Genomic DNA, 27,392 nt, shown 5'->3' on the forward strand with positions numbered 1-27,392 from the left:
GATCCACATGAGCCGAGTATGCTTTCACAAGGTTATGGATACGAGGATATCCCATACGCCTCAAAAGTCATGAATCTTTTTATCTATTAATTTCTCATTTTAACAACTTTGGCAATATGGACTATACTTTATCTCTTAGAAATACTTCGGATACCATTTTAGGCTACTTTAACATTGTCAAATACCACAATTTATTTCATCAAGATTTTCACCTTCCATCCTTATTATTTTCATTTTCCTAATAAAACATCATACTTTCCTCGCAGGCTCGCAATATTTTGTATAGGTGTTCAAGTTTACCTCTCACCATCATTATAATTATCATCATTTCAATATTATTATCTTGTTTAGAAGCTTAACTTCCATTTACACACATTCCTCCTATTTTGACATCTTTCCTTGTCCTCTCATTACCTAATTATAGCAATGTACATATATCATATCTAAGATTTCCTCGTTCTTGCGCATAACAATTGCACATAGATCTCATCTTTATCAAGATACATTCAAGACCACAAGCTTAAATTTTATTTTTTATTATTTTATTTTTTTTAGATTTCCCCATATTTGACCAGAATTGACCAGAATAGATCGGGCTAATCAACTTCTTCCACTTAAACCCTACTTTCTTAAAACCCCCGTGGTTAGACTCATTTTACAGTGATAGTAGACTCATTCGGTTCGCTTTGTTTTTGGCTTCAACATCCCCACCACTCTGTTTTCGGCTTTTCACCAGCCATGTATCGGTTCGCTGCAACGTTAACTTCCTCGATCAAGTATTCGTCTTTCTTTCGATTCATTTCTTGACTTATAATTCATAGCTTAATTGATAATCAAAAATAGCTGATTAATTTATCATTATTTGTATGTAGGTCGTCCACATCAAGGAAGCTGGTAAGAATCCCGTTCAATTTTTTCTCCTTTTTGTTAGGTTTTCGAACTAGGGCAAATCTATGGCGAGGTTTAATGTTTGGTTGTTGTTGCTGTTGCTTCACTATGTTCGTTATTCTAATTCATTGAAGCTGTCGATCTTGATTCTGTTGAAATAATTGACATGGATGATTGGAAATGTTGGAAGGTACATGGTAGAGTCATTTGGAGCAGAAACTATGTTGCAAAGGATATCGAGTTTGGATCTAGGGCTCGTGCTGCCATGTTGCTTGGTGTAAACCAGCTTGCTGATGCTGTAAAGGTCACAATGGGACCAAAGGTAGCTTTCTTCAGCCTCCATATCCTTTTCGCCAATAAAATCATTCTTACACTCATGTGTTGCAATCAGGGGCGTAATGTGATCATTGAGCAAAGCCATGGAAGTCCTAAAGTCACAAAAGATGGTGTCACAGTAGCCAAAAGCATCAACTTTGAGGAAAAGGCGAAAAATGTTGGTGCTAATCTTGTAAAGCAGGTTGCAAGTGCAACTAATTCTGCTGCTGGAGATGGTAAAACAAAGTCAACATATGTGTATCCATTTGAATTATTAAACCTTTATGTTAAATGCCAAATTCTCATTTCATAAAATACAATGTCATTACAGGTACAACTTGTGCTACTGTTCTGACACAAGCAATATTCACTGATGGCTGCAAGTCTGTAGCTGCAGGTGTAAATGTTATGGATTTGAGAAGTGGTATTAATATGGCTATTGATGCTGTTATAGCTGATTTAAAAAGTCGAGCAGTAATGATAAGTACACCAGAAGAAATTACACAGGTTTTATGTTTTTCTTTAAATACTTCATGCTTAAAAAGCAATTGACAACTGAGTTTTTGTTGAATTTGAATTAGGTGGCCACTATATCTGCCAATGGAGAGCGTGAGATTGGTGAACTTATAGCAAGAGCCATGGAGAAAGTTGGAAAAGAAGGAGTCATTACAGTTGCTGTAAGATAAGAATTTAATTTATCATATAAGTATAATTAATTTGTTTTTTCAGATTTAATTGTTCAATAATCATGCAGGATGGTAATACTTTGTATAATGAGCTAGAAGTTGTTGAAGGGATGAAGTTAGGCCGGGGTTACATCTCTCCTTATTTTGTTACAAACACAATGACACAAAAATGTGTATGCATAAGCTATCAATTATATACATGAAGAATGTGTTTAATCAAATTTAATAATCATCAATTAGTGACATGTCTGTTTTTGCATGTAGGCAGGAATTAGAACATCCATTGATCTTTATTCATGACAAAAAGGTTTCAGACGTTAACTCGCTTGTCAGAATTTTGGAGCTCGCTTTAGGGGTAAAAAAGTCTTTTCTTCTCTGTGGATCAGTGACACATTGGATTAAGCTCCCTTTCTTTTAACCACTTTTTAACTTTTTATATCTTTTGAATTAAATTATTGGAACAGAAAAACAGACCCCTGTTAATTGTGGCTGAAGATTTGGAAAGTGATCTGTTGGCAATGTTGATTATTAACAAGCGACAAGCTGGACTTAAGGTGAGTGTCGTATTAAATACCATTAATACCCTTACATATTATTTCCATAATGAATTCAAGTGAAACGAATTTTACTTTTTACACATAGGTGTGTGCAATGAAAGCTCCTGGGTTTGGAGATAACCGAAGAGCCAATCTAGAAGATTTAGCAGTACTTACAGGAGGAGAGGTGAGAGAAACATCTATCTTCTTTAAATCATTCATAACCATTGATCTTTATGCACTCACAAGGGTAATATCGTAAATATGCAGGTTATCAGCGAGGAACGTGGGTTGACCCTTAATGATGTGCAGCTTGACAAACTTGGCACAGCTAAAAAGGTTTATGCTGATTTTTTTATTGTTGAAAAAAAAAAAAAACAAATAACTGACAACACCGAACCTTGTATTTAGGATTTAATTTTTGTGTGTGTACTAGGTTATTGTTTCTCTTGATGATACAATCATTCTACATGGTGGTGGTGATAAGAAGCAAATTGAAGAAAGATGTGAGGAATTAAGGTCAACCATTGAGAACAGTTCTGCCATGTTTGACAAAGAGAAAGCACAAGAGAGATTATCAAAGTTGTCAGGAGGTGTTGCAGTCTTTAAGGTATATATTAAACCATTTGGTTTTTTTTTTTTTTTTTTAAATTTTATGGATTAAAAATAAAATATAATCCAGGTTGGAGGGGCTAGTGAGGCGGAAGTTGGAGAAAGAAAAGATAGGGTTACTGATGCTCTTAATGCCACAAGGGCAGCTGTAGAAGAAGGAATAGTTCCAGGTAAATTCTTTTTGTATCTCATGCTATTTTTTTATTTTATAAATAATATGAGATACAAAAACCCTTGAAATTGAATACATATAATGCAATATGCAAATCATAGGTGGTGGAGTTGCCCTTTTACATGCTACTAGGGTTCTTAAAACCCTTCAGACTGCAAACGCGGATCAAAAAAGAGGAGTCGAAATTGTCGAAAATGCCCTTAAGGTTTGCTTTCCAACATCCAGCTTCCAGTGTGTTTTTTATAATTTTTGAGTTTTTTCTTATGTTTATTGATTTTGGGCATCCAGGCACCTACATGCACAATAGTCTCAAATGCTGGTGGTGATGGGGCCATGGTTATTGCCAAGCTTTTGGAGCAGAATGATCTTCAGTTTGGATTTGATGCTGCTCAAGGTTAATAAAAAAAATATATGGCTTTATGCATAAATCTGTGTTGTTTATTGATCAATAAAAAAAGATTTTGTTATAAGTTGTAAAATTGGTTCTTTTGTTTCATCAGGGAAATATGTTGATATGGTGAAGGCTGGAATTATAGATCCTCTAAAAGTTGTGAGAACAGCCTTAGTAGATGCTGCCAGGTAAAATTATTATTTCATTTAATGACTGTTTTCTAACCTGTTATCAGTAAATTATTAGAAAAAATTTCCATTTTGGTCCCTGAAAAATTACTATATTTGGGACCTAAATTGCAAAAATGAGATATACTCGGGGACCAAAAATGTAATCTGGTCATAGTTTTAGCCCAAATTGATATGTTGTGGTTGTTGAAATGGTGGTGCATGCAGTGTATCCTTATTGTTAACAACCACAGAGGCAACTGTTGTGGATCGTCAAGGAGAGAAAAACCCACTTGCAAATCGTATGCCAAACATGGATGATATGGGAATGGGATTCTGATTTTTACATTTTGAGGGGCAATTAATGGGTTATATTGAAATTAAATGTACCAATTTTTGATGTTTCATCATCGAATATTTTTTTTGATAATTTGATTTTTTACAACTGATACTAAATAGAGTATTTGAAGAATCATGACCTGGCCTCTATATAATATTATCTGTATTGTTTCATTCTTAAAACCTTCTGTCATATCTTAATTTTCTCATTATTTAATCCATGTCAAAATCGTATATGCATGCACTCATGCATATATATTTATATTTTTCTCATAATCACTTTCAGAGCATACATTGAGATGCGTAAAGGAAAAAACAAGAAAATTAGCTCAACTTAAAACTAACTTGAAACAAAATAAAGATTGTTCGATTACAACTGCCTTAAATAAATATATAAATCCAAAATCGTCTATCCTTGAGTCTCCATCTTACCTCTTGAATCAAAATTCCGCCAGTTTTCCTTATTATGTATAATTTTATATCCCTCTCTTCCAATTTTCATGCCTTATCAGTCTCTTCCTCTTCATTGCTGCTACATTTTGGTGAAAATCTCTGTTGCCTTAAGAGATTTCTTTTGCTTTGCTTCCAATTTCCATACCCTTTTATGGCTGTTCCATTTGATTGCAGTTTCCAAATCTGCTTCTTTTTGCTTCAAGATTTTCAAATATGAATTTGGGAAGATTAATGTAATAAGATCCAGATCAACTTCCCCAATCCTTATTCATGTTTCTGTATCTATATATGCTAATGAGAAGAAGCAAGAACATGGGTCTCAAAAACACTATAAAATTCTTGTTTTCCTGAGTGTTTTCTGTTTGTTAGTAGCTGCTACAATTTGTGAGAGTAAACAAAGTAGCAGCACCCTTGAGATCATGATCTTCATTGTGTTGTTGGTAGGATACATTTACATTCTCTTCTTCTTTTGTGAAGAATGAAACATTCTCTTCTTTATTCAACGTTTTCTGATTTCCTTCATTGAAAAGAGTCTCCTCACTGTATCACAAGCCAGATTATTAATTATAACACTGATTCTTCAAAGGTAAACAGGTGTTATGGAGGAGAGATTACATACATACCTGGGTTCGTTAATCTCATCGAATTCAAATTTAAATTCATGTCTGTCTCCATCCGGAATCTCGTTGATCATAAGCGGTTTGAAATCCTCACATTCATCCACCTGCGGCTTCACCTCCACGCAAATAGCGGAAGAATTCGGCGGCGAATTGTTCATGGTGGCCGCCCATGAATTTATCTCTTGGAGCTGCGCAACGTTATCATCTGCGCAACCGTCATCCTGATCGTTCAAATTCTGTTGTCCCAAAATATACTGTTCTTGATCATGATTATTATTGTGAATTTGCACATTATGATCTTCGTGTTCTTGTTGTTGCGTTATTTGGCCCAGGTCGAGATCAAGTCCGTGATTGTGATGATGATTAACGTTTTCGGTATCCAGATCGTCGTATAACTGTGGATCATCTGGATTGCTAACGAGATGAATGTCACAGTCTACACCATCGATTAATATCTGATCATGATGATGATGGAGGTTTTGGTTTTGGTTTTGGTTTTGATTTTGCACGGCATGTGCTCGACAAATTGCCAGCTGATGCAGAACGATCTCGAGCTCGGCTCGAGAATATTCGATTTGGCGATGGAGTTCCCGGATGATCCGGTAACACCCCTCGACGGGGTCCTGCGCACGGACGTCCGATTGGTAAATAATCGTCCGCATAGCTTCGTCTTTTTGGGGAGGATCAAGATCACGAATCAGTTTCGTAATGTTGCTAACACCGAATAATTTATGAGCGTTTTGGAATTGTCGCTGGCGATCGTGCGGAAAATATGGTGCGAGAATGCAGTCCGGAGCGCACTTCCGTCGTTGGTAGCGGCAGGCGGCACACGCTTGGGTGGTGGAGTTTGAACGGGCGGTGGTGATGGTTGAAGAATTGGAACGGTTGGTGGTGGTTGTGGTTGTGGTGGTGGTCGGGGACGGGAGGAGTTGGTTGTGGTGGTGGTGGTGGTGGTTAATGATTTTGTTTTGATTGTGGTTATTGGTCATAATTGGGTGTTGATTTAAAAAAGTTTCTAGAAGAGACGCGGGTGCGGCTCCGGAGGAATTGGAGGTTCTGGACAAGGAGACAAATTTCTGATTGCAAAGAAAATGACGGCAGCAATTGGGGGTGGCGTGGGGGTTATTTTTGAAGAGAAGAGGTGGTGAGGCTAACGGTTTTATCGTGCCACGTGGATATTACGGTTGCTTAACACGTGACTTTTATTTTATTTTCTTTTCTACTTTTATTTTATTAAATACGTGTGTGGCTAAAATTATAAATAAAATACTTCCCCGAAAATAACGGTAACCTCTTTTACTCATTCCTTTGGTCAACTTATTCATTTTTAAAATCATTGCATGTAACTAATTTTAATAAAAATAAATAAATAAATAAAAGGTTTGTTGATATATCGATTTTGCTTATAAGTTTTACCTTTTTTTGGCATGTAACTATTTACAACGTACAAGAGTATCTCAGTGCATGGAATATACAACAAGGTAAAAAATGTGTATCAAGTCTATGCGTTATCAAGAATAACAAACATTGAGTTTAGTGGAAGTGAGTGGGAGTGGGAGTGGGAGTGGGATTGGGCTAGGCCAATCATTTCAGGAACTCCCGCTATACATCGTCAACAGATGCAAGAACTACTTTCCGTATGTCAATTTTCGAATTCTTATCATAAACGGGTTTGAAATTCTGGTTTAACCGATAACTTTTCTGTTGCAGAAGTTAGAAGAGGTATTGATGTTTTTATTCTTACGGAAAGTAACATTTCTACAAGGTGAAACAAGTTCATTCTAAATGAAGTAAATATATCCAATTGGCGTCTTCTATTAATGAGACTTCCTAATAGGTTAAATTTGGATTTAAAAGGTTTGGATATTCCTACTATTGTTTGTGGCATTTGCAATTCGGATATTGAAGACAACACACATGTTTTTCTTAAAGTGGTGTCGCGCCTAAGGAGATTCATTGAGAACTGGTGTGACATGAGCATTATGGCTGACATTGAAGTTGTTATTCTTTGGATTGATACGGTTCCTTTTTCCATTATGAAAATGAAGGGATTGGAAGCTATTGTAATGGTAATGTGGTCGCTTCTTTGGAATTTTCGAAAGAACATTCTTTTTAGTCAACAGAACAGTTACTAGGAATTCTTTGATTGATAGATTGATCGACTGTTCTTATAATTGGTTTGTTATTAAGAATAAACGAATTAATATCAATCAAGTATCATGGATGTTAAATTTGATTTTTTTTTATTCCTATGTAATTATATGTTATCGTTTTGCTAACATTTCTAATCAAATTATTTAGCCGTTCAAAAATAATGATAATAATAACTAAGATTGATATTTATAGCATAATACTTTGTACTTTGTGACTAATAGTTATTAGTATAGAGGAGGATTGGGTAAATGCTTTAAATTCAAATCATAGCTTGTAGTTTAGACCAAACTAGGGAAGAGCCCCGCTTTGCGGGGTTGGATCCGTTATAAAAACCTCTCTAGGGTCAAAATGTGAATTTAAGTTTTTGCAGAGACATTAATTTGCTTTACAAATGGGCAAAAAAGGAATTTTACAGAATTTCAAGGTTGATAAAAGATCTAAAGACCAAACAAACTCATTCTACTCGGATAATCCATAAAAAGAAAATTAAAAAAATACACTTGTAATGGTTTCAAAATCTCTATCACAATAAACATTTACCTAGAAATACCCTAGAAGCATCTACAAGACCTGAATTTAATAAAAAAGAGCATTAGTAGACAACAAAATGACAAAAATGCCCTTGTTCAAGTTACAAATTTACAGTCACTTCCATTATAGTATTAAATTTGTGTGTTTGCTACACGATTCATCCATCTGACTTGAGTCCATGTTATAACTAACAAAACAACATAACTAATTAATTTACTCCCCTAAGACATTAAACAAACATATACACAAAAATACACAACAATATTATGCAGAAAAAATCTTCAGTATTTTGATTTTCTGGAGATATATTCATGCTGATAATGTACAAACAAATCCTTCTCTAATGGTTGCGCCCCATCCAAGCTTACTATTTTTGTCATCTAAGGGAAGTAATTTACAGATTCTTATTGTTTAAATTTGCTCCATAAAAGAACAAATGGAACAATGAAGATGGTTGTAATCGGAATAACAGCTAGCTATTTTGGATGATAAAAAAAAAAGTATTTTTTCAACAGGATCAGAATAACAGTAAAAAGTTTTTTTTTTGGATAACATTGCTATTAGTGGATAATTTGTTAAGAATATCTCAATGATGTGATTGGTAGAATAACCATATTCAGTGATGCCAAATGCGCTACTAAGAAGGTACTAAATATGAAAAAATGACTACCTGTTTGAAGTTTAGCACCCAATCATGATTCACATTTGGTTGTTTTCTTTTTGGTTTTACCCTTTCTCCAGGAATCGTATCTTCTATAGTTTCATAGATAGGCAGAATATCCTGAAGATAATCAAAGGGGTGTTAATGTGGTATCACAAGAAAGGCATATCTAGTATAAATTGTATAAATTATCAAAAGGTTCCCGATCCAAATCTGATCAAATAAAAGGTAACTGGTACACGTCTCTAGTTTAGGTCTTATGTTACGAAGATGGAAAAATAACTAAACGAACGGAACCATAATGTAAGTTAATATTAAAGAAAATAACCCAAAAAAGTTGAAAAATAACCATAAGTTCGGAATGGAATCGTTTAAAATTGAATAAAAATGGTAATTTAAGAGTATATTCACATTAAGGAAAACTTAAAGTAATAACTAACCAAATAAAGGCACATAAGAACCTGAAGACAAAAGATATCACAATGGATTTTGTGAAACTACACTAAAAAATTAACAAGAATTTTGTTTTTTATGATCTAGGATTGCACCAATCAGGTCAGTTGACTAAGTGACTATCTATTCCCCGGTGTCTTTTTGTAACCACAAAATTTTATAATGACAGATTTTTTTGATCAGAAATGTCATAATTTGTTAGGTGATGGTGGTCTTTTGATTCCTTTCTATCTTAAAATGTATAAATAAAGTATGGTAGCTCTTTTGTGGTTGTTAGGGTTTTAATGTGTTAAATGTCAGAGTATGAGGTAAAATTAAGATGGCCATAAAAATGACCTCTAAAATTGTTTAAAACCCAAATATGATTTCTAATATTGCATCTTATGCACCTTTCTAGTTTTACATTTGATAAGTAGTACCAAGTGAATCATATCAAATACTAACTTTGTTGTTTTGAATCCAAGGTGCCAATATAACACAAGCAATCACAAATTCACAGTCACAATATATATGCAGTAGGGAACCAGAAGCAGACACTCAATACTCGAGAGCATTAAAGGAATAAGATGCGATGTGATGCTTTCAAGGTGACCAGGTCAGACTCGTTAGTCAAGAAAGGAAAGAAGCCTTCCTCCGTCATTGCTTAATTTAGTTTGTTGCTGCTTAATTTAATGGTAGAATTCGTCGATCAACCACAACAGGAGGGAGAGGGAAGAATAGAAAGGGCTTCGTTTTGTCTAAGTTTCTTCCATCACCCAAACTTAGATCAAGAAATTTTCAAAGAAACACCAAACAAATAAACAAATCAGTCTCTTGAATGAAGTAAACAATTCCAAAACATGTAATTAATAATAAAAAATAATTTCTTATTCTTCTGGACAATCAAAACGTTAAATTTATTTAAAAAAAAAAAAAGAAAAAAAGAGGGGGGGGGGGGGGGGGGGGGGGGGGGTTTGAGGTGTGTAGCAAATTGGGGTCGCGTCTCTCTCCCAATTTGATTTGCGTTAATTCCAAGCTCATTAAGTCTGTTGATGACGATGCAATGGAAGATGAAAGAGATGAACAATTACCTTAGCATTCGATCCTAGGGCTCCAAAATCCATCAAAGCACAATGACAATTCTAACTTACAGATACGGCCACCGGTGTTACAGACCACCTAGGCCCTTGTCCTCTGCTTCACTACTTCCTGAGGAGACGATGATCTACGCCTTCGAATGATGGGATTGAGCACAGGTCAGGCAATAACCCTTCCATTTGTAACTCCAAATAACACCACCGCCGCTACTGCCGCTTGCTGATTGCTTTGTTATTACGTTTCTGTCTTGGAGGCGACAAAGTAGAAGGGTGGAGACGGTGGTCTAGAGTTGCTTGAGGCGGAACCACTGTGGAGGATTAAACCAAAGTGGGGAAGGCGAGCAGGGGAGGATTGACCCGAGGAATTAAAGATGTGAAAAGTAATGGAGGAGATGATGGAAACAGGAAGAAAAAATCGATTAGTGGGAAGAAGCGGTTGGAGCAGGGAACAACAGGGTTGGATGGAATCTGCAGCTGGAACAAATGAGAAGTAGAAGATGCGGTCAGTTGAGCGGTGATAGAGTTTTTGTTGTCAGTATCTAATTGGTATCAGCTAGAGGTGGGAGCAACGGAGAACACGTATCAAATATATATAACAAAAAGTAAATCAGTATAAGAAAAAATAAAGAAATTTCCACCAATAGGAAGCAGATACTGTTCAAGTGACCATTAGTATGTATATATAATTATGCTTGGCCAAGGGATTTATTAGGAAATATTTGGGGCAAGTTTGTGAAAATAAAAAGCTAAAGATAGAGAACCCTCCCAATGTAAGCAGAGTGTATGCTTTTTTTTTTTGTTTTTGAACAACTAAGTATTCAAATATATTTAAAGGGTTCTAGCAAGAAAGTAGAATAAAAAAAACAAGTATTAATTACAAAGGAGAATGTAACCAAGCATTTCAGCTAATATTTTTTTTGGAAGTTCTACTGTTTACCCAATTAAAAGAATTTAAAACTATGAAATCAAAAATAGTGTTTCTATGAATTGGATTGTTATCAAACAAGACCGAATTCATATGTCTTCATAACACTCAAACTGTTTTCAAAATAATCACCTCCAAACATTGTTTTTCCACCACTATTCTCTGTGCATCATCCACCCAAGAAAGTCATTCTGAAATAGACCCTGACAACGGAAACACCACATTACACCATCGATCCACCAGCTTCCAAACTTCTTCCACTACTTCACATAGAAAAAACCGATGACATATTGTTTTAGTAACACATTCACACATTGGACAAGGTAGATATTGTTGGGGTTTTGGTCATAAGACATCCTATGTGCTCATACAAACCCTAATGCTTGGATCTAGGTTTCTCTATTGTACATGCTTTGAATCCAAGACTATAAACCCTAATTCTAGCATACATATAATCATATTAACATGAGAATAAGTTTATAGTGTTACCTTGATTGTTATGTAGCAATAACAATCCTAAATCTCCTTGTATTGACTTTGGAATGCTTATAGTCACAAGTGCCACTCCTCTAATGGCTCACAAACACCATAAGCAAGAGGATGAAGAGGAGAGAGGATGGAGGCTGCCAAAACGTGTGTAAACCCTTACAAGAACCTTAGCCACGTTTTTGAGCCTTAAGGGGTCTTTATATAGTTGGGCTATTAGGGTTATCTAACAAGAAAACCCTAATTTGGATGCTTAAGCCCTAAGCAACCCATAGACTCCTTTTATTAAGCCCATGGACGATTTCCTTATGGTTTTCCCATTAGAATTCGTCCATCCCTTAATACAAGGCAATCCATGGCCCAAATTGCAATTATCTTATAATTACAATTCCAGTCCCTTAAGTTTAATTAATCTTTTTTAGTTACAAAACTAATTACCAATTAATTATTGACTAATATTAATTAAACAATATGATTTCTCCTTTAATATATTATTCCCATAATATATTAATAAATCATATTTAATCCTTACTCTCCATAATTCATCCTATCAAGTTGCTTTGGTGAAGGCAACCCAAAAGGACCATGCACCATCGGGTCAAGTACATACCAAAATAGTTATGGACTTAGACACTAATCCAACAGTCTCCCACTTGGATAAGTCTAACAACTATTCTGCGTATGACTTCAGATCCTGATCTGCAATCGTAGCTTTCCAAAGCCGCTGTCAACTCTGATCATATCAGATACGTGTGTCCTTAGATAAGGGATCATATATTCCTCCATTCTAGATATCGTTTGAGATATGATTTCTAATCATTCTCTTTGTACTACTTCTCGATTTCTGATTTATGACGACAGACTAATTGAACAAATCAAATTAGCCCTAGCCCGGCCGAGCATTTACGTATGTCATCACTAAACCATCGAGGGGCTCAAAGATATCGCTTTTATCCTACTTTGGATAAAAGGAACGGATAAACTTTGATACAATGCTCGCTTGCACTCACTAACCAAATCACACACAACAATATGTTTTATAACACCAAGTTACTAGTGCGTTTACATATTATCAATGTGTAACCGATTCGCAAGATACAACTCACACATCTTGGTTTCAAGAATATAAGATGTTATCGTCTCACTAATCACTTGAGATAGTGATCCAAGTGAGCGTGGGTTTAATCCAATGCTCAAATCATATTCATAAGCACTCATGAACGTTGCAGCAAACATTTGCTTATGTCTAATACTCTTCTAGACAATCCACACACCAATTCACGACAGTCTTCATTCATATCTACTTCCAACATATGAACGACTGTGGCCCGTTTGAATAATTCGATTATTCTTAATAAACTCAATTATTCTGGAAGTCAAAACATGCAAGATGAAACACAAGAATAATACTAATCCCATATGACCTCAAACCTTTGAGTATAAACAAAACACGTTTTATTTATCACCATATCGATTACTCATTATTTGTCGTTTCGGGTAATCAACTTTTTACTTGAATTATTACACTTGTCCCATGCTCTTAGCATGCACACAATGTTTACCTATGGTTCTTACTTTTGTGAAATAGACAAATTGAACACATTTCCAATCATTCTCATTTTACAACTCCAAATCCATTTTCTTAAGTGTAAGAATATCAAATTCTTGTTACTTATAGAATATACTAGATTCTAACACTTTATGCAACGATCCTTTTGTAATGTCACTGCACCAAAGTCTCAAAGACTATTGCCAATGATATTACAAAGTCCTCTATCGGAGATTGTCACAAGACAATTCCTTAGATACGATGTCTCTCACTCAAAGTACATTCCTTTGAACATCCTTTTGCATAAAAGTTTCTAATCTAGACATAGATTTTCAATATTTACTTCCCAATATGGACACACTTCCATATTTTTTTCATATGACAACTCATTCTTAATAGAATCTTATCTATTCGTAATGATGTCGATATTGTCCATCCAATATGAAACATTTCCATAATTTCCAATACTATACTTCCAACTACTCACAAGCGACCAATCCTCGTCGAACTTTGGATTGTCCTTTGATAGTTGTTTAATTATTTTAGTCAAAACCGATTCTAGTCACTTTTCCTTCTAAATGTGCTAGACATTTGGAAAATTTTAGAATGGTAAAACATTAAATCATTTGCAATCGATCCTATACTCGAAGCGTATGGGACACGACGCACAATGTTTTATTTGCTATGTTCTCAAAATTCGAATTGTGAAGAGGAATGCCGTAATCATAATCGAAATTTTAAGAACACACTATGTACCCTTGACTAAATTTATTAACATTCCACAACCTAATCCTTTAGATTTGAAATGAAGCATAATATTCTCTCCCTTAATTATAGCAAAACAACCTTTCAACTCTTACAACTTTGCAAAGTATGACTCTTGTTTTCTATAATTAATATTGCCAACTATGCAATACTTGCCTTAATAATCATACAATCATAACATTTATGCTCCCACTATCATGATGATTATTATAAAACATAACACTTATACTCCCACTAGCTTCGACATGTATTCATAAACATCTTAACTTTCAGAAAAACAATACCTATTGAATTTCTTAAGTCCATGTTTCTAATACTTAGTGCTTTGATAATCTTTTATCAAGGCTTCTTGAACTTATACACCTTTGCCTTAGATAGTTCATATGTGTGTCTTAACAATTAAGACTAATTGCCAAACCTCACAATTCAAATTATGGAAAGGGATGTCGTAACCATGATCGAATTTGAGAATGCAATTTTACAATCACTATCTTTTAAAATCTTTCTTAGTGAAAGCATTTTCTCACAATCATTTTCATGAAGGAGGAAATCTTATGACACTTAGATTTAAACGGTGTATGTGTTCCTATCCATGCGAATTTGTTAAAACCAAAGTTTACGACAAATTCAAACTCATATGGATCGAACTTTCTTAATCTTGATTTCTTGCCTTATGGTAGCACAGCTGCCTACCACGTCTTCCAAGTAATTAAGTAGCTCACCTTTTCCTATCAATGTACTTTCCATTGATCAAGGTCCTTGCCTTTCATTCAAATAAGAACTCATAGGACTCACATGCATAATTAACTCGATTGGATTGGCACAGAAACAAAATAATGTCTTCACGATAGGTTGTAAACCTCAACTCGTGTGCTAGTGATGATCAATAAGGTTTATTTGATTTGTTCTTGAAACCTTTCAAGACCATTAAGACTCCCACTGACTCCTTGACATATAAGATTCTCTTGTTAATAAACATTTCTTGACAAACAAATTTTCAAGAGTTAGTGTAGCTTGTATCAAAACACTTTATAAATTGGTCATAGTTGGTCTTTGTCTTATCCAAGACATCACAACTTTCCACATTTGATGAATGTTATAAACCTTTAATACTTTTTACTCATTGTCACAATCTTAACTTTAAGACTTGTTATTGGAACAAAGTATGATTGTCTTCTTGATTTGACCATTTCATCAATCTTTGATTCCTCTTCTTGGACATACAATGGTACCAAGACTCACTTAGAGGATCAATTGAGATATGGTTCTTAATCATTAAGACCCATCATAAAGCATAAAAGCCACTCTCCCTTCTTCTTAGAATGGAGAAACTCTTATCTTTCTGCCTATTTGATTCTTCTTATTCGTTTTGCTATTGATCTAAACCCTTTAATCAATTCAAAATTACACTTAAATTGTAAGTGTAATCATATTTACTAAGCCTTTAGCAAATCATGACGAATATCTTTGTTACTCTTATGGTAAACTCGATCAACACACAACTTTGTGTACTCGATCTCCTAGTCCTTTCACTTGACACTTTGTCAATGAGTTAGTCTAATTTCCAAATACGTAATTTCTCATTCATCGTGCAACCAAGTTGCATGATTCCAAGTTTCGGTCCAATTGAAACTTGGGCGATGAGAAACTCTCCCTACTTGGTAAATTCTTGACCCTTCCATAAATAACATAACTAAGAATCATATCCATTCGTTGTAGAAATATGCAAACATCAATTTTCATAACAATTTCATTGCAAGGAAGTAAACAAATAAATAAGTCAAACAAAATTTATTTTATTTATAAAAGCAGCGGAAAAACATTTGTCCTTACAATGCAAAATCTATTGAAAACTATGTAAAAAGAAAATTTCTAACAACTCTATCATAACTATCTAAGCTCAAAATCCAATCTTCAAGTCCATGAGATCGAGATCCATCACTTGTGATTAGATTCATCTTGCTCTCTTATCAAGCTTCCTTTCTTTTCACCGATCCTTCAAAATATTCAAATGCAATCTTATCACATCATGTATTAAGAATCAATGAATAGGAACTTAATGGAGTTAGATAGTGGATTCTTACCTAAAGCGTAGTCATACTTTTGACTCTCCCATCTCTTAGATCTCTTAGGTAAATAGGGCAACTTCGTCTCCAATGCCCCTTCTCTTGGCAATAAAAGCAAATTGACTCCTTTGGAATAACACATGGAACTACTTCAGACATCGCCTTTCTCTTATGATCAAACTTTTCGATCATTGCATGTCTTTCATTGCCATTGTCTATATCCACAGAGGTCTTGAAGGCAGATTCACCAATCAACTTTGCTTTTCTATTGCGCCAAACCATTGTTGGTTCAGCAGCAATAAGCATGTAGGTGAGATCTATAAGGGTCACGTCGTGGTCTATCATATAGTACTCTCTTGCGAACTCACTACATGAGTTAGGAAGTGACTGAAGAACCCAATCAACAGCCATCACTTCACCGACAACGGATCCCATCATTCTTAATCTATCAATGTGTGACTTCATCCCTAAGACGTGTGCACACACCGACTTGCCCTCTTTATGTTCACTTGCCAAAAGGGCTTGAGTGATATTGAACCTTTCAATTTTACAATCTTGTGGGTTAGGGAGAATAATTGGAGGAAGAGGAGGAAGTGAAGCATGATTTCTTGTTCCTCGATCGAATCGTGGAATATCATCTTCATGTGGAATACTTGTTCCACGGGATTTGAGAAGACCACAGTTGTCGAACTTTGACATCGGGAGAAAAACGAATTCAAGTTAGTTGATTAATTGAGTCCTTGGTAAATCACCCAAATGAAATTCCAAGGCTAGAACCCAACACAATATCCTACAACTCGGGAGAGGGATGCCGTAACCCAAACTGCAGAACATTTGAAGGTAAGTGAATGACGATTCACTAGTTTCCACCATGAAAAACGAAAAGGAATTTTAAGTTTTAAATCTATGAAAACTCCTAGATCCTTTGAGATTCATTGAACATTTCAATGGCATGTTTAAATCTCGATATGCCCCTCTAGTTTGTGACTGGGATGCCGAGGATCACAAAGCGGGTGTGAATAACCATGCAAACTACATGGTGCCCTCACATGTTACAATCACCTATTCGATGTGCCGGTAAACCACACACGCTCCACCGAACTATGACAAACATTGAGTCACCCTTTGCTACCTTTGCTTAGAACCATTTAGTGTGCCGGTAAACCACACACGCTCCACTAACGTCTTCGCAAGGGCACAAAGTGTAATTTCATGGAATTGCATCAATTCACTTTTGCCTAAGTAACTAAGATTGGGAATTTGAAAAACATTTAGTTACTTTGTATTTCATTATACTTATAATGGAAGGTTTCGTCCTATCCTACCCTTTCGGCTAACGACCCTCCACTAGTCAAGAGTGCGGTGGGTAAGAGTGGATACCCATTCAATCGCCATTTTATAGGCAATTTCCTTAAACACCCCTTATAGACCAGTTTCGTGAATGAGGCCTACTAACGGTAAGACTGAATTTTAGTTATACATATATATAATGTTAGACTTTTAATGTTATATATAGTATAGGGTGTATTGTATAACTTTTAAAATACTGTTTGGTTAACCTTAACAATTACACCTTTAATTCTATTAAATAGTTAACCTGAACTTTTATGGATTTATTAAACCTCTTTTAATTATACACCTTAATTAATTAATAAAACCATAAGGGTGTGATTTGAACTTTTTCAAAACATTACTAGAGTTTTAGAATTTAACATTTCTAATTAACCTTTTAATCAACTTTAAATTCCAAAACTTGAGGGCAAGTTTTGAAACATTTCAAAACATTAGGGTTTTAACTATTTAAATTTCAAAACAACAAAACTTTTGGGGTTCAAATTTAAACTATAAAACCTAAAGGGATAAATTGAAACTATTTCACAAGATAATTCAAATCTAAATTACAAATAATCAAACTTTATCTAATAAAACAAGTGATTATCTAAATTTTGACAATTATCTTCTATTTTGGTAAGGATAATCACATAATAATGAAAAAATTCGGATTTTATCACAAAAACAGGTTTATGGTAATTATCCAAAACCAAAACAGGAAGAAAATCGCGAATCTGAGCTGTAAGACCCTTTGACTCGTCGAGTCTGGACCTGGACTCGTCGAGTACAGCTGACTCGGCGAGTTCACCAAGTGACTCGGCGAGTCAAACATTCAGAAACTCAAAAAATCGATTTTCAGTGCTTATTTCGATCAAATATGCATCAATACAATTGAAACCAATCTAGGCTCTGATACCACTGTTGGGGTTTTGGTCATAAGACATCCTATGTGCTCATACAAACCCTAATGCTTGGATCTAGGTTTCTCTATTTTACATGCTTTGAATCCAAGACTATAAACCCTAATTCTAGCATACATATAATCATATTAACATGAGAATAAGTTTATAGTGTTACCTTGATTGTTATGTAGCAATAACAATCCTAAATCTCCTTGTATTGACTTTGGAATGCTTAGAGTCACAAGTGTCACTCCTCTAATGGCTCACAAACACCATAAGCAAGAGGATGAAGAGGAGAGAGGATGGAGGCTGCCAAAACGTGCGTAAACCCTTACAAGAACCTTAGCCACGTTTTTGAGCCTTAAGGGGTCTTTATATAGTTGGGCTATTAGGGTTATCTAACAAGGAAACCCTAATTTGGATGCTTAAGCCCTAAGCAACCCATAGACTCCTTTTATTAAGCCCATGGACGATTTCCTTATGGTTTTCCCATTAGAATTCGTCCATCCCTTAATACAAGGCAATCCATGGCCCAAATTGCAATTATCTTATAATTACAATTCCAGTCCCTTAAGTTTAATTAATCTCTTTTAGTCACAAAACTAATTACCAATTAATTATTGACTAATATTAATTAAACAATATGATTTCTCCTTTAATATATTATTCCCATAATATATTAATAAATCATATTTAATCCTTACTCTCCATAATTCATCCTATCAAGTTGCTTTGGTGAAGGCAACCCAAAAGGACCATGCACCATCGGGTCAAGTACATACCAAAATAGTTATGGACTTAGACACTAATCCAACAGATATACCCCTTTTTTGACAGATTTAATCGTGTAGGGAGTTTGTCAAGTGAAATTCGTCAAATAAAAATATTGACTCTCATTGGGAATATTTTACATCGTCGTGTCTAATAGTATCCACTAACCAACATGCAATCATCAATATGATATCTGGTCAACTACACAGTAAAACTCCTTAACAAATCTAAACCCCACCAATATGTATCAGGATAATCAAAAACTTGAACACCATGTAACATCTCCAACATCCTCTGGAGCTGCTCTTCTTCCCTCCCTCCCCTAACCGACCTTCTCCATGTCCAATTCTGAATGTCATTATAAAACCGATCTGACACAAAACAATCAGGACTAATATCAAGTTTGTATAACCTGTCAAATCTAATAGCAAAAGGTTGATGACCAACCCAGATATCCTTCCAGAACATAATGGAATTTCCCATTCCCATTCTTTTTTGTAAAGTGGATAACGGAAAAACACATGTATCATGCATCTTTCGAATAGATTGTACAAGTTTTGCCCAAACACCATTCGTAACACTATCTCCATTAACGACATCCAAACCCCCGGTACCGCCATGTATCCCAAGCAACCTCATTTTCATTAAAAAAACGCCAACACCTTTTTTTCAATAAAGCATTATTAAAAGCTGACAAACTACCGATTGAAAGACTGTCGTAATCAAAACTAGATGAAGCTTGATCCAATCTAATCCAAGCAATTTAGCGATCAGGACCATCATCACCCCAAAAAAATTCTACGAAGATTCTCTAATAATTGCAAAACACCACTTCGAGTTTTGAAAAGCAATATGTAATAATAAATGTTTATAATTCCAAGTACCGACTTAATCAAAGTAAGTCCCCCCTGCAGATAAACATTTTACCTTCCAACTCAATAATCGCTTCTTAAACTTTTCAATAACATGCTCCCAGGTAGACTTTCTACTCATACTTGATCGAATAGGAAGACCAAGATAAGTAAACGGTAAATTCTCGCAACTACACCCATTAGAGTCGGAAACTCGTTGGACATCCGACCACCTCACATTAACCCTATAAATATGTGATTCGTTCGTATTTAATTTTAAACCTGATATCATATAAAAATCATGCAGAAGTTGAGAGATATTACCAAACTGCACTTGATCCTTTAACATCCCAAAGCAGTGATAAAAATTTTCGTTTTAAAACCATTAGTTTAATACATCAGGTGTCTCTAAGTCAATCGCAATACAAAATGTCAAAAACACCAGCGTACAAATAATCATAAGTGCGGAATCATGAGGTGTAACATCCCATAAATACAGGCCAAAAATTTCATTTTTTAAATACATTATTATAAAACCAACAATATAAGAAAACATCCATGATATCATGTCATGTCAAAACCCAAGTAGAAATAATCGACACATGTTATCATAAAACAATATCAGAGTGTAATCTCAAAGATCTCGTATGCGGAAAACCATAGTGTGATGCGCTGCTATCAAGTCGGCTCCTTTCATTTGAAAACGAGTACCTGAAACCAAAATTGTAAACCGTAAGCACAAAGCTTAGTGAGTTCCCCTATCATACCACATAACATACAATCACATAGCATACATACTGTCAGGCAATTCTGGGGTGCCCGACCTTACCCGATACGGCCATTCTGGGGTGCCGACCTACCCAGTGTGGCTATTCTGGGGTGTCGACCTACCCGTGTCAAGCCATTCTGGGGTGCAGACCTACCCATGTCAAGCCATTCTGGGGTGCTGACCTACCCGTGGGTCCTAGCAACCGACCCTCGGGGACTATTCCACCCCCTACTGCTACTATCACATATATCATAACATAAACATACTATCAGACATATATGGGGTGTCCGAACTACCATTCGGTCCTAACAACCGAACTTGGGTACTATTCCCCTCCTACTACCACTATCACATATAACATATCATGCCAACATATAAACATATCATCACATACTTTCAAACATATCTGGGGTGTCTGACCTACCCTTCGGTCCTAACAACCGAACTCTACTGCTATCACATATAACATATCATGCCAACATATAACATATCAGGTAGTAGCAAAACTAGATGATATTACAAAGTCAATCATCTAACAGACAACTCCTACTGGTGGGCCGGCATTTTGGCCGTAAACCCACCGCTACTAGAAGGTAACTCACCTCACATTGCTGAAGTCCCCTAGACACAATCCTACACTGTTGTAGTCCCGCACACTCAACCCCAGCTGCTGGATGACAGGTTCCCAAACTGTCAATACCAAAATAACACCGAATTAATAATTGGGCCCCAACACATAACAATAATACATACTTGGATAATTACTACATTACCCCAAGCTTGGCTTATTCAAGCCCAAGGCCCAAACCATAGGCCCAAAGTCCAACTAGGAATCAAGGCCCAAAATATGGCCCAATTTTCCAAATTGGGCCCAAGCCTATACATGGTCTTACTCTAAGGCGCAACATCATATAATCATTAAGGCCCAAACTATGACCTATTTTTCCAAATTAGGCCCAAGCCCCTTACATGGGCCTTACCCAAGGCCCATTAAATTACTCTAGACCATTTGCTTGATCTTAGATAGCCCATTTAATAACCCAATCATCAAGGCCCAATAGAAAGGCCCAACAATAAACCCAAGTGAAATTAGGGTTTCACATAAAATGATGATTAGGGTTAAGTTTCTTGCTTAACCCGTTAAGGACTTAATCCATTAAGTCCACTGTTGCTTAGATTAATCTTGCTAAAGATTGTTATTTAATATCCCCAGTTATTAAATAATTCCTATGTGTCCCGATTAATTTCCCAAAATTAGGGTTTTGATTGCATTAGGGTTTTCTAAAATCTAATTAGGGTTTCCAACCCAAGCACTAGCTCATTTATTAACTTGTTGGACTTTTAGGTTATTTAGGGATTTATTGGGCCTATCCAGCCCACTAGGGTTTTATTGGGTCAATTAGAGTCCATTAGACTCATTAGGGTTTTCACTAAGCCCATTTGGCTTCATTGGGCCCATTAGGATAACAAGGCCCATTAGGGTTTCAAGCATCCCCAAACGAGTCAACTCACAAGACAAGCACACCACCACCCGACACGGCGGCGGGTGGCGGAAGGAGGCGGCAACCACTACCCTACGGTGGTGGTTTTCAGTTTTCTTTTCATTATTCGAATTTGTAGTACACTTTACAATGGTAAATCTCAACTAAAAATGCACACACTCACTAAACACACACATACATGGCAGTGTATGGTGGTTAGGGGTGAGCAAAACCGAACCCGGAAACCGAAAAATCGACAAAAACCGATAAAACCGAAACCGGAAAACCGAAATCGTAATAGAAACCGACGTTTTGGGTTTGATTTTTTTTAAAAACCGAAATATTGGGTCGGTTTCGGTTTTATAAAATACAAAAACCGAGAAAAACCGACCCAAACCGAATTTTATGAAATATATATATATATTCTGCGATTTATTTATGTATATATTTGTTTTTGTTGGCTTCTAAGCTAAAAAACAAACTTGGTGTAGTGGTTAAGGCGCTGCAACATTATTCTCACTTTTCCCAATTTCGAAACTTATTACCTACATTTCGTTTCTTCTATTTATTTTGGCTGTCCTTTAAAAAATATCCCACATCGTCCAGGGGTTCAAACTAACCTGCATATTATCTCTTATATAAAACATGTTGATGACTTGATTCTAACTTCATTCCCACATCGCCCCTTGTAACAAAAATCGATCATCCTTACTTCTATAAAAGGATTATCATCTTTCAAAGAATTACTTGGGATTTCTTTTGGGTTTGGGTTTAAACCCAAAACCGAACCGAAAAGAACCAAAAAACCAAGAAACCGAACCCGTCGGTTTTGGGTTGGGTTGGGTTTTAAATTTCTGAAAACCGATAAATCGGTTTTGGGTTCGGTTTTAGGTCAAAACTGACCCAAACCGACCCATGCTCAGCTCTAATGGTGGTAGCCACCACCTCACAGTGGTGGCGGTGGCTTTTCCATGAACCTCGGCTAAATAAACACACAAACAATCTCGTAATTGTCGCAACAGTAAAAACACATGAACACACACCCATAACTACACCCACAACCACCTCTCACGGTGGCTAGTGGCGGCGGAAAAAGGCAGAACGGCAGCAACATCGCTCTAGACGGACAGCAACGGTGTGAAAGCTTCTAAGGTGGCTGCTGGACAGAAGAAGAAGAAGAAGAAGAAGAAGAAGAAGAAGAAGAAGAAGAAGAAGAAGAAGAAGAAGAAGAAGAAGAAGAAGAAGAAGAAGAAGAAGAAGAAGAAGAAGAAGAAGAAGAAGAAGAAGAAGAAGAAGAAGAAGAAAGAAGAAGAAGAAGAAGAAGAAGAAGAAAAGAAGAAGAAGAAGAAGAAGAAGAAGAAGAAAGAAGAAGAAGAAGAAGAAGAAGAAGAAGAAGAAGAAGAAGAAGAAGAAAGAAGAAGAAGAAGAAGAAGAAGAAGAAGAAGAAGAAGAAGAAGAAGAAGAAGAAGAAGAAGAAGAAGAAGAAGAAGAAGAAGAAGAAGAAGAAGAAGAAGAAGAAGAAGAAGTAAAGAAGAAGAAGAAGAAGAAGAAGAAGAAGAAGAAGAAGAAGAAGAAGAAGAAAGAAGAAGAGAAGAAGAAGAAGAAGAAGAAGAAGAAGAAGAAGAAGAAGAAGAAGAAGAAGAAGAAGAAGAAGAAGAAGAAGAAGAAAGAGAAGAAGAAGAAGAAGAAGAAGAAAGAAGAAGAAGAAGAAGAAGAAGAAGAAGGAAGAAGAAGAAGAAGAAGAAGAAGAAGAAGAAGAAGAAGAAGAAGAAGAAGAAGAAGAAGAAGAAGAAGAAGAAGAAGAAGAAGAAGAAGAAGAAGAAGAAGAAGAAGAAGAAGAAGAAGAAGAAGAAGAAGAAGAAGAAGAAGAAGAAGAAGAAGAAGAAGAAGAAGAAGAAGAAGAAGAAGAAGAAGAAGAAGAAGAAGAAGAAGAAGAAGAAGAAGAAGAAGAAGAAGAAGAAGAAGAAGAAGAAGAAGAAGAAGAAGAAAGAAGAAGAAGAAGAAGAAGAAGAAGAAGAAGAAGAAGAAGAAGAAGAAGAAGAAGAAGAAGAAGAAGAAGAAGAAGAAGAAGAAGAAGAAGAAGAAGAAGAAGAAGAAGAAGAAGAAGAAGAAGAAGAAGAAGAAGAAGAAGAAGAAGAAGAAGAAGAAGAAGAAGAAGAAGAAGAAGAAGAAGAAGAAGAAGAAGAAGAAGAAGAAGAAGAAGAAGAAGAAGAAGAAGAAGAAGAAGAAGAAGAAGAAGAAGAAGAAGAAGAAGAAGAAGAAGAAGAAGAAGAAGAAGAAGAAGAAGAAGAAGAAGAAGAAGAAGAAGAAGAAGAAGAAGAAGAAGAAGAAGAAGAAGAAGAAGAAGAAGAAGAAGAAGAAGAAGAAGAAGAAGAAGAAGAAGAAGAAGAAGAAGAAGAAGAAGAAGAAGAAGAAGAAGAAGAAGAAGAAGAAGAAGAAGAAGAAGAAGAAGAAGAAGAAGAAGAAGAAGAAGAAGAAGAAGAAGAAGAAGAAGAAGAAGAAGAAGAAGAAGAAGAAGAAGAAGAAGAAGAAGAAGAAGAAGAAGCTCACAAATAAGGTCGGAAATTTACCAATCAACCCTCTTTCTACAAAACCTCTTCAAAAGAAGTCCCATATGTTACCATTTAGTCCCTGCCCTCAATAATACTTACAAATTAAGTCCGGATTTTACTCTTTTAGCCTCCAATCACTTAAAGTGTGTCAATTAGCTCTACGAGACCATCATTTGACATATAATTATTTATTTTAGGGATTCTATGCATTCATCAATTTATTTATTTATTTAATAAATAAACGGGGTTTTACATGAGGGCCATGATGTGTCATCACACTGGGCCCTTCCCTTTCGTATCGGAAGTACCTGAACCATAAACATAAATGGTAAGCACAGAGCTTATTAGTTCCGCAAAGTACCACATACCAAACATATAATTGGGAAACTCACTAAGTTTTGTGTTTATAGTTTTACGTACATGGTTTTAGGTACTTCCGATTCTAAACGGAATGGTTCGACGTGACTGCACTGCATCCCCTAAAGTTTCCACATTTACTACTTATGATTTTTACTCTGATGTTTACATGATGTAATCACTTTTATTGTTTTTGAACAACTTATTTGTATGGCTTATTGTTTTAAAAATAAAAATTTACTATGAATTTCTTAGACATTACACATAGTTTATAGAAAAAACATCATAAATGGTCCCTATGTTTTCCAGAAATCTGACATTTCGTCCTTAAGTTAAAAAAAACCTTATAGAAGGTCTACGTGCTTTCAAAAGTTTGGATGTTTGGTCCTTAATTCTCACTCTGTTATCTTTTTTCCATTAAGTAAGGGCATTTCCATCATTTCACTGCCCCAAGGACCATTTATAATGTTTTGTCTCTTATATATATATATATATATATATATATATATATATATATATATATATATATATATATAATTTACAAAGTGTCTCATCCTCTTTCTCTCTCTCTCTCTCTCTCTCTCTCTAACACGCACAATGGAAGCGTTGTTGATTTTAATTTCCTAAATAGAAACATGCTAAGATATGAAATCATCATATAGAAGAACAACGTTTGACTGAAAAAGTGAAAATTGGACTTCGATTTCAACAGAGGACAGAGGGAAACCACCCGTAGATCGAGAACATGGTATCATGAGAGGCTCAGATCTGCAAGTTTGGAAACAAAACTGGAGAAAAGGGATATGCGATCAACGGAGGTGTCTTGGTTGTGGCGTCATTGGAGCATGAATCCCCTAACGGTCGATAAGTCACTGACAAAGGGTGGAGTGAAACTGAAAACAAAATGTTAGGTTATCGGGTTTTTCTAATAAATTAACCTTACACATGTGATGTAGAAGCTTTGTATTGTGAAATGAGTTTGAGACAAAATAAATTAAATTAAATTAAAATATAAAATCAATTGCTTGACCATCAACAACTTCATCTGACCATTTCTGATCGGTTCCTGCATACTATCATTTTTTATCAGTTCACTGAGCAATAACCAAATCCTCTTGCTTCTTCCTGCTATTGTTTCTTTTTCTTTATGATCGATCCATAATAAAAGGGGTAAGCTCCAAAGTGTTTTCCTTCCGATATATGCTCGTCGGAATCATATCCCCAACCTAATCTAGCTGCTCCACCTTCGAACTACCAAATGGTTATGGATTCTGCATTTCTGATTCAAGTATGTCTATACTGTTAATAACCATAAATATATTTCAAAAGATTGGTACCTCCACACTATCATTGTTTCTTTTTCTACACTTTGTTGGGTTTTGAGCAATCTAACACTTCCTAAGTGTGCATGCAACCCTAATAAACCTTGGATCTATGTTTGTCTAAATACATGCAAAATAATAATTTTCCAAGGTTTATAACCTATCTAACATGGCATGGGGAACATTTCAACATAAAAGAGTTAAAAGAGATTACATACCTTTTGGTGAGTTTGGTTCTAAGGAGTTTGAGGGCCAAGCACCAATAGTGTGAATGCCTCAAATGGAATCACAAACACCACAAACTCTTGGAAAACTTTGAGAGAGTATACACCTTGTATAAAATCGGCCACACACATGCACACACACACTAGTTCACTAGTTTTTTTCTTAGGCTCCATTTCATGCTCCATAAGCATGCTTATATAGTGTGCATGGTTAGGGTGAAACCCTAATAACCCATGTCTTTTCCTTTTCCAAGGATCCATGGGTTAAAAGCTCCATGGATCATCCATGGACTTCCATATAAGCCTAGCCCATTAACAAATGAGTATTAGCCCACACTATATAAAACAAATAGCCCATAATTTAATTAGTCTTCCTTTTAATCTCTAAATTAATTCATAATTAATTTAAGACTAAAACTAATTAAATAACATAACTTCATATTAATATATTATAACTCATAATATATTAATAAACATATGTGTATAACTTTCATAAAATTATCCATAATAGTTTGGATGAGATGCAACCCAAATGGACCATGCCGGTCGGGTCAAGTATATACCAAATAAGTTATGGACTTAGACACCTTATCCAACAGACTCCCACTTGGATAAGTCTAATAACTATATTTGCCTATAACTTCAGGAACCAACCAACAATCGTAGCTCTCAAAAACTCCCTCGAACAATGAAGACTCTGTCGAACTATGAAGCGCCCTTTTAGATAAGTGATCACATAATCCTCTGTTCTCATGATATCAGCCGGACAAACACATGGAACTATGTCTTGCTTATTGTCTAGCAGTTGTTTCTCAATTTTCCGATGTGTTTGACGAAGAACTTCACTGAACACATCGGTTTAGTTCTGACCAGGCCTGGTACATGGGTCAACACAAAATCATCGAGGGGCCCAGATATCACTTCTATTTCTAGAAGGAACAGATAAACTTCGACTGATATGCTTGTTCTACTACTTATTGAATTTT

The 27,392-nt window shown here is 35.6% G+C and overlaps 2 protein-coding genes and 1 long non-coding RNA gene across 3 annotated transcripts; 2 read left to right on the top strand and 1 right to left on the bottom strand.

Moving 5' to 3' along the window:
• Positions 1-624: 624 nt before the first annotated feature.
• Positions 625-4,289, top strand: HSP60-3A (heat shock protein 60-3A). Its single transcript, XM_078979027.1, has 17 exons — positions 625-776; positions 873-894; positions 1,079-1,210; positions 1,280-1,439; positions 1,535-1,710; positions 1,785-1,880; positions 1,958-2,062; positions 2,158-2,244; positions 2,354-2,443; positions 2,532-2,612; positions 2,696-2,764; positions 2,862-3,035; positions 3,108-3,207; positions 3,311-3,414; positions 3,498-3,603; positions 3,710-3,788; positions 3,996-4,289. The coding sequence occupies exons 1-17, from the start codon at positions 739-741 to the stop codon at positions 4,105-4,107; spliced, it is 1,731 nt and encodes a 576-aa protein (XP_078835153.1). The 5' UTR covers positions 625-738; the 3' UTR covers positions 4,108-4,289.
• Positions 4,289-6,269, bottom strand: LOC145030649 (uncharacterized). The gene is made up of 2 exons (XM_078979038.1): positions 5,183-6,269; positions 4,289-5,099 (listed from the first exon to the last, which is right to left on the bottom strand). The coding sequence occupies exons 1-2, from the start codon at positions 6,166-6,168 to the stop codon at positions 4,925-4,927; spliced, it is 1,161 nt and encodes a 386-aa protein (XP_078835164.1). The 5' UTR covers positions 6,169-6,269; the 3' UTR covers positions 4,289-4,924.
• A 345-nt stretch (positions 6,270-6,614) lies between these two features.
• Positions 6,615-7,262, top strand: LOC145048959 (uncharacterized). Its single transcript, XR_013683119.1, has 3 exons — positions 6,615-6,816; positions 6,890-6,944; positions 7,037-7,262. It is a non-coding gene; the product is annotated as an uncharacterized LOC145048959 (long non-coding RNA).
• The last annotated feature ends 20,130 nt before the right edge of the window (positions 7,263-27,392 follow it).

The sequence above is a fragment of the Lactuca saligna genome, chromosome 1, assembly GCF_052625555.1.
Source record: "Lactuca saligna cultivar CGN05327 chromosome 1, ASM5262555v1, whole genome shotgun sequence".
In the NCBI taxonomy this organism is placed as follows: Eukaryota; Viridiplantae; Streptophyta; class Magnoliopsida; order Asterales; family Asteraceae; genus Lactuca; species Lactuca saligna.

Bases quoted from the DNA above. Each gene is read 5' to 3' on its own strand.
- LOC145030649 (XM_078979038.1), bottom strand. From the start codon at position 6,168: ATGACCAATAACCACAATCAAAACAAAATCATTAACCACCACCACCAC. The intron at 5,100-5,182 runs GTATGTATGTAA...CTTGTGATACAG, and splicing joins GATGAGATTAACGAACCCAG to TGAGGAGACTCTTTTCAATG.
- HSP60-3A (XM_078979027.1), top strand. From the start codon at position 739: ATGTATCGGTTCGCTGCAACGTTAACTTCCTCGATCAA. The intron at 2,245-2,353 runs GTAAAAAAGTCT...TTATTGGAACAG, and splicing joins TTTTGGAGCTCGCTTTAGGG to AAAAACAGACCCCTGTTAAT. The intron at 3,415-3,497 runs GTTTGCTTTCCA...TTGGGCATCCAG, and splicing joins TTGTCGAAAATGCCCTTAAG to GCACCTACATGCACAATAGT.